This window comes from Erythrolamprus reginae, chromosome 9 (assembly GCF_031021105.1).
Source record: "Erythrolamprus reginae isolate rEryReg1 chromosome 9, rEryReg1.hap1, whole genome shotgun sequence".
Classification (NCBI taxonomy): Eukaryota; Metazoa; Chordata; class Lepidosauria; order Squamata; family Dipsadidae; genus Erythrolamprus; species Erythrolamprus reginae.
This window is the reverse complement of record NC_091958.1, coordinates 24078915-24094687: the sequence shown is the minus strand read 5'-3', so window position 1 is coordinate 24094687 and position 15773 is coordinate 24078915. Positions and strand designations below refer to the sequence as shown.

At 46.0% G+C, this 15773-nt stretch overlaps 1 protein-coding gene across 1 annotated transcript in view; it reads right to left on the bottom strand.

Annotated features, from left to right (window-relative positions):
• BBS2 (Bardet-Biedl syndrome 2) overlaps positions 1-9352 on the bottom strand; it is a 42425-nt gene extending 33073 nt beyond the window's left edge. The window contains exons 1-2 of the mRNA XM_070760497.1: positions 8988-9352; positions 2615-2842 (exon numbers count right to left, since the gene is read on the bottom strand). Coding sequence (XP_070616598.1) covers positions 2615-2842; positions 8988-9104 — 345 coding nt within the window. The 5' untranslated portion in view covers positions 9105-9352. The remainder of the gene's footprint in view (positions 1-2614; positions 2843-8987) is intronic.
• Positions 9353-15773: the final 6421 nt, after the last annotated feature.

Here is a 15773-nt window from a genome sequence, read left to right as displayed (position 1 = left end):
CCCGGTTATTGCGTCCCCGACCATTGCGAACAGGCTAATTTGCGATTTTTCAACCCGGAAGTCAAAACACCATCTGCGCATGCGTGCCCTTTTTTTCTATGGGCACGCATGCGTAGATGGCGCCGGGCAGATCAGTTGCTGGGCGGCTTCCCTGGGTCTTCCCCCTCTTGCTGGCGGGAGGGCGAAGCCCCCCCCCCCAGCACCCGCTCGCCCGCCCTTCGCCCGGCCACCCGCCGTTCGCCGCTCGCCCGCCCTTTGCCCGGCCACCCGCCGTTCGCCCGCCCTTCGCCCGCCCTTCGCCCTTCGCCCGGGAAGTTCGCCAGGAGTCAGCGGAGAAGCGGCGCGCCTGTTTTAAAACGATCGGAGCCGGCCTGGGAGGGCTTTCCAGCAACCCCCGAGCCCCCAACCCGGGCTCGGGGGTTGCTGGAAAGCCCTCCCAGGCCGGCTCCGTTCGTTTTAAAACAGGCGCGCCGCTTCTCCGCTGACTCCTAAAGCGGGGAAGTTCGCCAGGAGTCAGCGGAGAAGCCCTGCGCCTGTTTTAAAACGATCAGAGCCAGCCTGGGGGATCGGAGCCGGCCTGGGGGGGCTTTCCCTTTCAGGACGGGCGAGCGGCGGGCGCGGCAGCAGCGAGGAGTTTGCGTGGGCGGCGGGGAAACCCCAATCTTCGGCTCCTCGCTGCTGGGAAGTAAAAACACCATCTGCGCATGCGCAGATGGTGTTTTTACTTCTGCAGCGCTACTTCGCAAAAACCCGCTCGTTGCGGGGGGTCCTGGAACGGAACCCCCGCAATGATCGGGGGATCACTGTAATGATGGATGTCTTCTTTGAATACGTTTGCCACTGACTTACTGCTTTCCTATAAAGAAAAAGGGAATGTAGTGGCTCAGTGATTTAGACGCTGAGTTTGTCAATCAGAAAGGTCGGCGGTTCAAATCCCTAGCACTGTATAACGGGGTGAGCTCCCATTATTTGTCCCAGTTTCTGCCAACCTAGCAGTTCAAAACTGTTTGTAAAAATGCAAGTAGAAAAATAGGGACCACTTTGGTGGGAAGGTAACAGCATTCCGTGCACCTTCAGCATTTAATAATGCCGACCATATGACCCCAGAATCATCATCAGACGGCTCTTTGGCTTAGCAACAGAGATGAGCACCACCCCGTAGAGTCAGGACAATGAGGAATCTTTGAGGCAGAGATTCTACCAGCTCAAGGTTGACTCAGCCTTCCATCCTGCCGAGGTGGGTAAAATAAGGACCCAGATTTTGGGGGAAATATGCTGATTCTGTAACCCGCTAAGAGAGGGATGTAAAAACACTATGAAGCAGTATATAAGTCTAAATGCTATTTCTGTTGCTGTGTATTTAAGAAGGTAGCTTTCCAGAACAAAGTCTATGTTTAGAAACATGTCATGACATTGGTGAAAGGATTTCTGGATGATGTTGGGTGAGACAGCGAAGGCATTGAGTCCCGGTCCCAGCGACCGGTTAGGTCCCACAGAGTGGGCCTTCTCCGGGTCCCATCGACAGTGGTCCCCAACGTTTTTTCCACCAGGGACCAGTTTCAGCAAGGCAATTTTTCTATGGCCCGGTGGGGGCGGAAAGGGGTGTGGTTGGGGGCGGGATTAAGCATGGGGGTGCTGGTCCTTCCCGCCCCTCTTTCCCGCCATCGCCCTGTGGCCGGCAGAACCTGCCTCCCAAACCCTCTTGCCCGGCGGCAGGTGAAGCGCTGGAGGGAGGGGGTCAGGCCGGCCCTCCTGCCTCCCCCCCCAGCCAAAATCGCAAAGGCGTGCCACGGCAGAAGCCAAGAGGCTTGAGCCTCCCGGTCCTTCCCGCCCCTCTGTCCCGTCCATCGCCCTGTGGCCGGCAGAACCTGCCTCCCGAGGCCTCTTTCCCAGCGGGAGATGAAACACTGGAGGGAGGGGGCGGCGGCAGGAGGACTGGCAGCTGCTGACTCCACGGACCGGTGCAACATGCCCCGCGGCCCGGTACTGGTCCGCGGCCCGGTGGTTGGGGACCCCTGGACTAAACAATGTTGTTTGACGGGACCCAGGGGAAGAGCCTTCTCTGTGGCGGCCCCGACCCTCTGGAATCAGCTCCCCACGGAGATTAGAACTGCCCCCACCCTCCTTGCCTTTCGTAAACTTCTTAAGACCCATCTCTGCAATCAGGCATGGGGGAACTGAGACATTTCCCCCGGGCCTATACAGTTTATACATGGCATGTTTGTGTGTGTGTTTGCTTTTAATAATGGGGCTTTTAGTGTTTTTTAAATTATTAGATTTGTTTTTACATTGTCTTTGTTATTGTTGTGAGCCGCCCCGAAGTCTACGGAGAGGGGCGGCATACAAATCTAATAAATAATAATAAAAATAATAATAATAATTTCAAATGCCACCATCCAGATATACATTCCCCACTAATTAGTGATGGAAGCCTCTATGAAGCTTCCACATTTTCTGCAAAGTTTATCATTTTTCCGCATATACAAATTATGTGAAATGGAAAAAAGGTAAATTTAAAGTTAAATTCAGTGATGGTGTATTCGAGCACTGCAACAATTTAAAAATTCAGCTGTTGATATGTAATCCTGGTGTGGGAGGGGGGGAATGAACTCACCGCAGCATAAAACAAATCTGCATTGTTGTGTACATCATACGCCAACAAACTGGTCCGCGTGCCAACTAGGAGAGAATCGCAGCCAAGATCAGGGTTCAGCATCCCTGCAGTCAAACAACTGACAGCTTCATTGATGTTCAGCAAAGAAATATCAGCATCCTGGGTACTCAGTGCCAAGCGGTTCATACTCGTGTGCTGGCCACGTCCATGAGGATTGTGAATAAAAACCTGTTGGTATTAAACAAAGCCTTAGCAGCAATACAAACCCTTTCATGATCAATTCCACAAATCACAATAATTCCAAAATAATGTAGAGTCCAAAGTCTTCCTGCATATCAAGTATCCCCAATTGAAAGTGTCTGGGAAGCAACCTGCTTATTCTTGAGAGATAAGTCACCAAAGCAGTGGAAGTGATGTGCCAGCTGTTGGGGCCTGGATGTGTGTCAACAAACTCAAACTCAACCCAGACAAGACGGAGTGGCTGTGGGTCTTACCTCCCAAGGACAATTCCATCTGTCCATCCATTACCCTGGGGGGGAACTACTGACCCCCTCAGAGAGGGTTCGCAACTTGGGCGTCCTCCTCGATCCACGGCTGACATTGGAACATCATCTTTCGGCTGTGGCGAGGAGGGCATTTGCCCAGGTTCGCCTGGTGCACCAGTTGCAGCCCTATTTGGACAGGGAGTCATTGCTCACAGTCACTCATGCCCTCATCACCTCGAGGTTCGATTACTGCAACGCTCTCTACATGGGGCTACCTCTGAAAAGTGTTTGGAAACTTCAGATCGTGCAGAACGCAGCTGCGAGAGCCATTGTGGGGCTTCCAAGATTCGCCCACGTTTCTTCAACACTCCGTGGCTTGCATTGGCTGCCGATAAGTTTCCGGTCACAATTCAAAGTGTTGGTCATGACCTTTAAAGCCCTACATGGCAATGGACCAGATTACCTCCAGAACCGCCTGCTACCGCACGAATCCCAGCAACCGATAAGGTCCCACAGAGTTGGCCTTCTCCGGGTCCCGTCGACTAAACAATGTCGTTTGGCGGGCCCCAGTGGAAGAGCCTTCTCTGTGGCGGCCCCGGACCTCTGGAACCAACTCCCCCCGGAGATTAGAACTGCCTCCACCCTCCCTGCCTTTCATAAACTACTCAAGACTCATTTATACCGCCAGGCATGGGGGAGTTGAGATAGCTCTTCCCCCTAGGCCATTACAAATTATGCATGGTATGTTTGTTTGTGTGTATGTTTGGTTTTATAATAGGGGTTTTTAGTTGTTTTTTATTATTGTATTGTACATGTTGTGTTTATTTATTATTGTTGTTGTTGTTAGCCACCCCGAGTCTGCAGAGAGGGGCGGCATACAAATCCAATAAATTATTATTATTATTAATTATTATTATAAGAGAAATCTTCCAAAGCCAACCAGAAACCACAGGCTTCATTCTCAGAGAGGCAAGATTTGGTTGCAGGTCAAAGGAGAATTCAGTAGATAATATCTCTTTGAGGAATAGTGTCCACCACTATGGGCATCAGCTGCATAGTAGATACAGAATTCTAGAGTTGGAAGGGATCTGGAAGATCTCGCTGACGTGAAGTAATGATTCCGCTCTACAGTACTTTGGTACGACCACACTTAGAATGCTGTGTTCAATTCTGGGGGGCCCAATTTTAAAAGGACCTTGAGAAACTAGAGCAAGTTCAAAGGAGAGTTACAAGGATGGTGAGTGGTCTGGAAACCATGTCCTATGAGGAACGGTTAAAGGATCTAGGGATGTTTAGTCTGCAAAGGAGAAGACTGAGAGGAGACTTGATAGCTTTCTACAAATATCTGAAGGGCTGTCACAGAGCAGAGGGGTCAGCATTTATTTATTTATTTTATTTATTATTTAGATTTGTATGCCGCCCCTCTCCGCAGACTCGGGGCGGCTCACAGCACAACACAACAATTTATAACAAATCCAAATATAATTTAAAATATTTAAAAGAACCCCATTTTGCTAACAAACACACACTCAAACATACCATACATAAATTGTACATGCCCGGGGGAGGTGTTTCAGTTCCCCCATGCCTGACGACAAAGGTGGGTTTTAAGGAGTTTACGGAAGGCAGGGAGAGTAGGGGCAGTTCTAATCTCTGGGGGGAGTTGGTTCCAGAGGGTTGGGGCCGCCACAGAGAAGGCTCTTCCCCTGGCTCCCACCAGATGACACTGTTTTGTCGACGGGACCCGAAGAAGGCCGACTATGTGGGACCTAATCATTCGCTGGGATTCGTGCGGCAGAAGGCAGTCCCGGAGGTATTCTGGTCCAGTGCCATGAAGGGCTTTAAAGGTCATAACCAACACTTTGAATTGTGACCGCAAATTGATCGGCAGCCAATGCAGACTGCGGAGTGATGGTGAAACATGGGCATACCTAGGTAAGCCCATGACTGCTCTCGCAGCTGCATTCTGCACGATCTGAAGTTTCCGAACACTTTTCAAAGGTAGCCCCATGTAGAGAGCATTACAGTAGTCGAACCTCGAGGTGATGAGGGCATGAGTGACTGTGAGCAATGAGTCCCGGTCCAGATAGGGCCGCAACTGGTGCACCAGGCGAACCTGGGCAAACGCCCCCCTCGCCACAGTTGAAAGATGGTTCTCTAATGTGAGCTGTGGATCGAGGAGGACGCCCAAGTTGCGGACCCTCTCCGAGGGGGTCAATGATTCCCCCCCCAGGGTAATGGACGGACAGATGGGATTGTCCTTGGGAGGCAAAACCCACAGCCACTCCGTCTTATCCGGAGTGTTCTCATTAGCACATGAAAGGACTAGAAACAATGGAATGAAACTGCAAGGGAGTAGATTTAGATTAGATATCAGAAAAAACTTTCTAACAGTAAGGGTGATAAACCAGTGGAACACTTTGCCATTGAGGTAATGGGCTCGTCTTCAAACAGAGACTGGACAGTCATCTTTCTGGGATGGTTTAATGAATCCTGCATTGAGCAGGGGGTTGGACCCGTTGGAGGTCCCTTCCAACTCTATGGTTCAATGATCTTCTAGTTCAATCCCCGATTAACCAGGTGATTTTAATTTATTTATTTGGTTATTATATTTGTATGCCACCCCTCTCCAGAGACTAGGAGCAGCTTACAACAGCAAAACACAGTACAAATCTAGTGATTAAAAAAACAGTTAAAACCCTTAATATAAAACAGTTATACACCCCAGACAAACCATATATAAAACGGAACGGCCCGGGGGAATCAATTCCCCCATGCCTGACAGCAGTGGTGGGTTTTAAGTAGTTTGCAAAAGGCAAGGGGGGTGGGGGCAATCCTGATCTCCGGGAGGAGTTGATTCCAGAGGGTCGGGGCCGCCACATAGAAGGCTCTTCCCCTGGCTCCCACCAGATGACACTGTTTTGTCGACGGGACCCGAAGAAGGCCGACTATGTGGGACCTAATCAGTCGCTGGGATTCATGCGGCAGAAGGCAGTCCCGGAGGTATTCTGGTCCGATGCCATGAAGGGCTTTATAAGTCATAACCAACACTTTGAATTGTGACTGGAAACTGATCGGCAACCAATGCAGACTGCAGAGTGTTGGTGTGACATGGGCATATCTGGGAAAGCCCATGATTGCTCTCGTAACTGCATTCTGCACAATCAGAAGTTTCCGAACACTCCTCAAAGGTAGCCCCATGTAGAGAGCATTACAGTAGTCGAACCTCGAGGTGATGAGTGCATCAGTGACTTTGAGCAGTGACTCCCGGTCCAGATAGGGCCGCAACTGGTGCACCAGGCGAACCTGGGCAAACGCCCCCCCTTGCCACAGCCGAAAGATGGTTCTCTAATGTTAGCTGTGGATCGAGGAGGACACTCAAGTTGAGGACCCTCTCTGAGGGGGTCAGTAATTCCCCCCCACAGGGTAATGAACGGACAGATGGAATTGTCTTTTGGAGGCAAAACCCACAGCCACTCCATCTTATCAGGGTGGAGTTTGAGTCTGTTGACACCCATCCAGACCCTAACAGCCTCCAGGCACTGGCACATCACTTCCACTGCTTTGTTGAGTGGACATGGGGTGGAGATGTACAGCTGGGTATCATCAGCATATTGATAATACCTCACACCATGCCCCTGGATGATCTCACCCAGCAGTTTCATGTAAATATTAAATAGCAGGGGGTAGAGGACCGACCACTGAGGCACTCCACAAGGGAGTAATCTTGAAGTCGACCTCTGACCCCTCACTAACACCGACTGCGACCGACCAGAGAGGTAGGAGGAGAACCACTGAAGGACAGTGCCTCCCACTCCCAAACCCTCCAGCCAGCGCAGGATACCATGGTTGATGGTATCGAAAGCCGCTGAGAGATCAAGAAGCACCAGGATAGAGGATAAACCTCTGTCCTGGGCCCGCCAGAGATCATCCATCAACGCAACCAAAGCAGTTTCCGTGCTGTAGCCGGGCCTGAAACCCAACTGTTGAGGGCCTAAATAATCGGCTTCTTCCAAGGACGACTGGAGCTGGAGCGCCACCACCTTCTCAACAACCTTCCCCATAAAGGGAAGGTTGGAGACTGGATGATTGTTGTTGGGAATGGCTGGGTCCAGGGAAGGCTTCTTGAGGAGGGGGCACACAAGTGCCTCCTTGTAGTGAACCCTGGAAGGACCCCCTCCCCAAAGAAGCGTTGACAATGTCCTGGATCCAGCTCCGTGTCACCTTCCAGCCAGGAGGGACACGGATCCAGCAAACAAGTGGCGGAACTCACAGCTCCAATGGCCTTGTCCACTTCATCAGGTATCACCAGATCACTCTTCCCAGACAGATGGACAAGGACAGGCCCCAGTAACCTCGACTGCCTCGTTATCAGTCGACTCTGTTATCCAATCGGAATCGAGGTCCGCCCATATCCGAGCGGTTTTATCAGCGAAAAATGTGTCAAAATCCTCGGCACTGCTCTACAAGGGCTCCCCAACTCCCCCCTGGTTAAGAAGGGAGCGGGTCACCCTAAACAGAGCGGCCGGGCGAGATTCCACTGATGCAATCAAGGCGACATGATACGCGCATCTTGCCGCCTTGAGCGCCACTTTGTAAGTCTTAATATGAGCTCTTACAAGTGTTCAGTCGGATTTGGACTTACTCTTCCTCCATTGCTTCTCTAGACATCTCTTCTGCCATTTCAACTCCCGGAGCTCCTCGGTAGGAGCTCTCCAGGGTCTAGTAGTATACAGTACTGTCCTAGCAAATGGCTGGTCAATCTTTCCTGAAAACCTCCTAAGATGGAGCACCCACAACTTCTAGAGACAAGCTGATCAACTAATAAATTGTTCTCGTTGTTGTAGATTATATATATCATCATTTGTTAACATATACGACAAATATGAAGGTGATATGAGGACCAGGGGCTTCTGCCAGAAACAGGTCAAAATAGAAGGTGCAATTAATCAGTACTTTGCCCCTTTCAAATGCATGTTGCATGCATCACATCTATGGAAAAAGAATTGGAAGGTGCATTGCCCACTGACCCTCTCTCTATACTGTTGTCCATCCCCACAAACCCATTTAATGGGCATAAATGGGCATAAAACAAAGTAGCAGCCTTGGCCAACATGACCAGTGGTGTCGACTTCATTTCCCAGAAAGGGTTGAGATTGACTAAAACTGGTTGAAATTGAAGAATGCTGACTACATTTCATATCTCCCATCCATTTTATAGAATGGGGGTAGGGGTAAGAATAAGAATGGAATGGAATAGGAGAAAGGAGTGAACTGTACATACAAGTGGCAAGTGACAATCATAATCATAAAATACAATCACTATAAATCACTGATACAATACTCAGTGATACTCATAGAATACTAAAGCAATCAAAAGCAATCCTAACAGAATACTAACAGAATACACATAAATCATGAGATACAAGAAGTTATAGTCATTCAGAATTTAAGGAAATAGATGGTAGGACAGATGAGAATAATAAGCAAGAACAGCCCTACTAGCTGGTTTAACATCCCAGGGCATAGACAGTGTTGTGGGAATTAGTTGTTTTAACACAGTGGCAGCATGGGGAGCAGGGGGGTGGGGGTAGAAGTCTGTGTCTGGTTGTTTTGGCGTGCAAATTATAAAATGCAAATGTATCATTTATAAAATGTGCATTGTAATCTGCATAAACCTAAGATTTATATTTATTGAGTCAAAAAATAAATAGGTCAATGCAAACACAGGCAGGGGAATTACCACCGACATAAAATTACCTCCCCCGCGCTGCCCGACACGCCCAGGAAGCGGCGGCGGGGCTGCACAAGTGGGGCGGAGGGCGCCCGTGCAAGGCCGGGGCCTCCCCCTCCCGTGCGCTCCAGGTCCCCGGGTGGAGTCGGGCTACCTTGCCGGCTTGCGTGGCCGCCGTCAGGCATGGGTGGGTCCCGTCGTACCTGCCCAGCGCCACGCCGCGGGGCAGGATTTTGTGACTGAGCTTCAGGCTGAAGACCGGCACGAGCATGGCGGCGGCGGCGGCAAAGTCGTCGGAGGCTGGCCTGGGCCTCTCGGGGCCACCCGCTAAGCGAGGGAAGGATCCGTTGCTATGGAAACCACAACAGGCCGCAAACCGGGCCTGCGAGGAGGGGGCCGAGGAAAACAACCTCTTTCACAGGCGCTAAAGTAATACACAGCCCGTCCGCCCCCGCCTTTCCCCTCCCGAAATACTACTCCCAGAGAAGCTGGAGGTGGGTTCAGCCCCTTCCACCCTCCTATTTTGAAAGGATTCCTAGGATGGAGAAGTTAGTTGGGCCTGATTTGGATTCGCTGTTTTGGAAAGCACCAAATGGAGGGTTTTTTTTCTCTCTGCAGGAAGCAACGTCCTGATTGGCAGGGCCCAGTCTGGGAACCGCTGGGATGGGAGGCCACGCAAAAATTCTACCCCCAAATGAGGGCGAACTGTTCTATGCGGGCACCTATGCAGCACCAAGGCAGAGCTTTTGTGCTGTCCTCAGCAGAGGGCAGCCTGCAGCTGGGTTTGAAATTGCTGAACAGGGCTAGATCTGGTTTGAGCTAGGATGGAACACCACCAGGAAATCATACGGGTCAGGATGCACTGGGAGAAATCTCCCAGAAGAAGTCAATGACACTGTTTGGGTGTTGCTGCCCAGAAAAGAGGGTTATTGCAGGAAATACGACTTTAGTAACCAAGTAACAATGAATGATTGTATGGAACTCACTACCAGACTTTGTAGTATCATCACCTAAACCCCAAAACTTTACCCTTAGACTATCCACTTTTGACCTCTCCCGATTCCTAAGAGATAAGTTAGGGGCATGCATAAGTGCACCAGCGTGCCTTCTGTCCCCTGTCCTAATTTTTCCTTTTTCTTTTACTAGTATCATGTATCTAAATATTATTATATCTTTGTATACCACCAATACATACTTGACAAAACAAACAAATAATAAAAAAACCCACTGCCCAATTCAACTAGCCCTGATTTAGAGTTTAGCCATATTGTGTCAATCCATACAAGCATTCATTGTTAGCTTGCTTGTATGTTGTCAAACCCGCTGTTATGTACCTAGTACTAGCAAATGCCATCTCTGAATGGCAGTATCCTTCCTCTGCCACACTCACTAAGCCACGTCCACAGAACCCATAGCAAAATAATAATAATAATCCCTCCACTGCTCTGACCCCAGTGACCAACACAGACTGGATCCTAATTTAAACTATGTGAAGGTCATTGCAAGGAAGGGCTTCCTCCATTTTCCATATTCAGTATCTTCAATGGGTATTTTTCCTGAAACTTAATTCAGTTTGATTACTTTGCAAAAGCCTCTTCATCATCTTTTTTCTCCCCAGATGATAGAGATTTCTCAGGAAACCAAACAACACTATGGCTAGTTTCACTAGCTTTGGCATAGTCACATTTCTTGTTCTGCTTGTCTGCATTAATTCCTACAGAAAGTACAGTAATATACCTTCAAGGGTTCCTTCCCTCCCAAAGTGATAAGATATTCCATTTCTCTGCCCCCAAAATAATGCCTTTTTGTAGTCAAATATGTGCAAGTCTGTGACCATAATAAAAATTACTACTATTACATATTGTAATTTAGATGCTTCTTTCTCTGGCTTCTGTAATCCATAATCATTGTCATAACTGTCATAATATTTTGGTATGATTTAATGTATATGACAGTCTTATAGCATATATTGTCTACGAATCTACGGAGAGGGGCAGCATACAAATCTAAATAATAAATAAATAAATAAATAAATAAATAAATAAATTGTACGTGTGTATTTTCAATCTCGGTGAAAATGTGAAGTCGGGTCATATCCTGACGCTGTTCATAAGGATAGAGGCTCATGTCCAGGAGTTGAAAGCCATTTTAAGAAGTGAAAATCACATGCACAAAACAGAAATGCCATTTTTTTCCTCTCAACCCACACCTGGAAGAAGAGACTGCACAAATAAGAGTGTCAGGCCCTGCCTCTTTTCCTTTCCCAAGAAAGTATAGACTCTTGAAAATGTTGTACAGTATTTCAAAAGGAACCTTTTATTGAGAAGAAGTGATAGCAGGACAAATGAAGCAGTCTCTAAATTCCCTCCCAAACTATACAGTTAGAAATAGGACTTTAGAATCACTCCCTCCAGTTTGATGTGGATATCAGGCAATCCACAGGTGTGAAGATGTTAATTGTAATGGCCTTCCTGAGCCATTTCCAGGGTGGTCTTCCGCTTTTGACAGTCTGAAACAATCCACATGGCGCTTCCTCATTACATTCTAAAGAAAGGTGAAAATGCTGCAAGATTTGGCCTTCTTCGGGTCATGTCAACTAAGCAGTTCAGGTTGGCATGACCGCAGGGAGGGCCTTCTCTGTGGCTGCTCTGCCCCTTTGGAACCAACTACCCTCTTGATATCCATACCGCTCCCATCCTACTGGCTTTCCAAAAGGCCTTGAAGACCTGATGGCAAGCCAAAGCCTCTAACTCCACATGATGGCTTTCGGCTGGACACCTGGCTCTGCCGCCAGGCCTGGGAGCCATGAGAAAGAACATCCAGTCATGGCCAAACTATGATTGTTTGGTGTGCATGAATGTATGACTGGTGTGGTTCAGGGGTTTTTAATTAACTACTTTATCAAAGTTTTATGGTTTGGATTGTTTTATATTTGACTTCTCACTATATCTCTATTATTTCATATGTTGTAAGCCGCCCTGAGTCGCACAGGATTGGGCGGCATATAAGTCAAATAAATATTAAATTAAGATGCTCAGGCACCAGGAAAAAACGTTATAAAAAAGCTTATCCCCGTACTCCTCCCTCCCCTCCATTTGAATGGCAGTATCATTTTAGGGATCTGACAAAAAGGCAAGAAGGAGATTTGAACGGCGACATTTGCAGAAGCTTATAAAATCATAGCCTCATAAAACATTTGGGTGTGGGGGCAATAGGTAGGGCAGGATGGACTGACATAACTGACATGAGAAACTGGTATCTTGCCAATCATCCTCCGATGTGATAGACTTGATTCTTGCAAAAAGCACAAGTGCCAATGTTGCAAATAGGGAATGACTGTTGGCTACGTGATCCTATACCATGCTCAGACAGATAAGTTCTAAACCTTGTGGTTGCATTCATATTAGATACTAAGCTTCATAATTTGCTTTAGTGCTTTAATCTCTCTCATACACACACACACACACACACACACACACACACATTGATTTAAGGTGTGTCTTCATGTCTTGTACAGGTCCAGAAAACAACTAATAACAAAAGTTTTAACAAAACCTTCACCCTATTTGTGTTATCCTTTAGGGTGGCCCAACGTGTTTAACCTGGTTAGTTAAAGATCTACCTGGCTGCAACAAGCTAAACTTGATTATTTTTAATCTCAGTTAAGATTACTGTGATACAGCATTGTGAGTAATGTTATTTTAGGTTTCCCTGGCTTGTAGAAAGGCAGAAATCGAAACAATGGGTGTAGTAACTAAGTTTTGTTTGTTCTGAAATGCAGAGGTGGGTTCTTCCCAGTTTGGCCTGGTTCATCTGAACTGGTAGCAACCTGCTGGTGATGTCACAATGATGTCAGAGAACCAGTGATGGGCTCCTACGGGTACGGGCAGGAACGCAGTACAGGTAGCAAAATTTGGAGCTCCACCCCAGAGCACTCAATTTGTACTGAAAGATGTTGAAACAAAATGCATAAGCCACGCCCACAGTGTGGTAGTAAAACTTTTGGTAGCCCATCACTGCAGAGAACCCATTCTGTTGGTGTCAGTCTGTGGACACCACTATCTTTTGGGGGGGATTTTTATTTTATGTTATTTTATTGAATTTTTAAAAAATATTTTTCTAGGGGTTTTTTTCTTTTGCGCAGGGCCACGCGGCACAGGAGGAAGCAAACCGGCAATAAGGTAAGTTAGAACCCCCTGCTGAAAGAGTGTCTCTTCCCAGTTAGGGAACATTAACTATAAACTAAACGTATCTACATCCTTCAAAGAAAACATATATAAAATGTACTACTGGTGGGTGGCACTTACCCCTGTCCCATTTGGCTAAAATGTTCCCAAATATGTCCCCAATATGTTGGAAAGGCAAACAATCTACCGGAACATACTACCATCTATAGTGGACGTGCCCCAAAGTTAAAAATCACTGATCAAAAATTCAAAACTATTTAGAGCAAATTCTTCATAAACAAATCCCACTTAACCCGGAACTATTTCTTATTGGGCATTTTCAAATTCAGAATAATAAAAGAAGACAGATATTTGATCATACACATAACTACAACTGCTAGACTAACATATGCAGAATTATGGGAAACAGGCAAAATACCCACATCATTAAATTTAATTAACAAAATACACGAAGTGGCAGAAATGAGTAAACTAACCTTAGAATTCAAGACAAAAATGATACTGAAAATTACAAAATATGGGATAAGTGGTATGACTGTTTGAATCAAAAGAAATATTTAAAAACATAAACCTCACATAAATACTACCCATTACTTACAAGAAATATTGAATCCATTTACAAATATGTAATCTTACAATCCTACTGAAAAGAATGATTTAGAAAAACAACCTTGTGTATAAAACGCTAAAACAGCTCATCAAAACAGCTTCCCAAAGTCTGTGTAAATAATGATAGTCAACATATTAGTTGACCCTGTCTTTTTTCTCTCTCTTTCTCCTTTCTTTTCTTTATGCTTTCTCCTCTTTTTTCTTTCTTCCTTTCGTTTTTGCTAGTTTTTGTAATTGTATTTGACTGTGACTTTTTTCTGTTTTTTATATGCAAATAACTAATAAAGATATTTTTAAAAGAGTGTCTCCTCCATGGTGTATTCCACACTGTATCTTGAGGTTCTTCTTCTTGATGCAAGTCTCGTACAAGCATAGACAAGCATCTGCTTAGTAGCAAGAGTTTTTTTTATTTCATTGGCTCTCAAAAGCTTTTCTCTAATTCAGAAAATTACCAAGCAGCAAAAAAATGTAATATCCATCTCCTGTTCTGCAAGGTTTGGCAACCCCGGGGCAGATATTACTCAGAAGAAGGTGGTTTTGTGGGTTTCGGTTCTCCTCACCTGACAGAGAGCACCATCTCAAAAAAATTTGCTTTCATGGTGTGTAGACAATAACTTGGTCCTTAACACCAATAAGACCAAGGAGCTTATAGTGGACTATAGAAGGAATAGATAAGACATGCAGCCAGAGATGGGCTTGAAAAATTTTAGCAACTGGTTCTCTGCCTGGACCATGGCAGGGAGTGGGTGGGAATTTTCACCCCCTCCAAGCTCCAGCAATTTTCCTCGAATCTTCTGCACACAAAATCCAACTGCACCTTCTACAATTTTGTAAACAACAGACTTAAGGACTTGAGATTCATCCCACCCCTAAAAGGACCTAACAGCAAATAATGCAATGATGGAATAGTTAAACACATTCAACACATTCTTCGACTCAGTCTTTGTAAACAGCAACAGCTCATGCCCAAAATTCCCTAGTTGTACCACAAATAATTTCAACGATTTAATACAAACAGATTTCACAGAAGATAACACTGAAAAAGTACTTCGCAGTCGAAAACCATCTTTATCAATCGGACCTGATGAACTGTGTGCATACTTCCTAAAAAAAGCTCTCCGCTACTCTGGCTGAACCACTAAGCATACTCTTGGAAAAATCTTTCAGAACCAGCTCTCTACCAAATCTATCATCACTAGCCTTTGTCATCTTCAAAAAGGGAGATAGAATGCCCTACGCCACCAAACTTGAAATTCTGGGCTTAGAAAACTTAGAACTATGTCGCCTTCAGCATCATCTAAGCATATATGTGCTACAACATCCTTCCTGGCAACAACTACTTCAGCTTCAACTACAATAATACACAAGCCCACAACGGAAACAAACTCAAAGCAAACCGCTCCAAACTTGGCTGCAGAAAATACAACTTTAGTAACAGAGTGGTTAATGCCTGGAACTCACTACCTGATTCTATGGTTTCTTCCCCAAACCCCCAAAACATTACCCTTAGACTGTCTACTGTTGATCTTACCCCATTCCTAAGAGGTCAATAAGGGGTGTGCATAAAGTGCACCATCGTGCCTACCGCCCCTGTCCAAATGTCCCCTTTTATTTTATGGGTGGATGTACCCACCTACTTATCTTACATACCCATCTTATAAGATGGGTACAAATAAAAGGGAACATTTGATAAATATATTATCATATTTGATAATAATGTATACTATGAAATACATACTTGACTATCTAAATAATTATATATATATATATATATATATATATATATATATATATATATATATAACAAATAAATAAATAAATCTGTCTTATCAATCTTATCAAAATTGTTGTGCTGTTCTGAGACGGGCGGTCTTCTTTTTGATGCCAAAGGGGACCCCATTTCCAAGAGGCAAAATGTTGAGGCTGCTTCTCAAGAGCTTCTCAAGAACAAGGTCTTCTGGGCACACTTCCAAACCATCCAGCGTGTTGGAGCAATTTGCCAGTTTTATTGTCTAATTATAGGACCAGGTAGGGCCAGATAACTTAGTGAAAAGGGAGGATAATTGGAGACTGGTACTATGTCATTTTTTTTAATGATAAAAGTTTGAATTTTAATCGTGAGACTCAAATCATAGCGAGGTGGA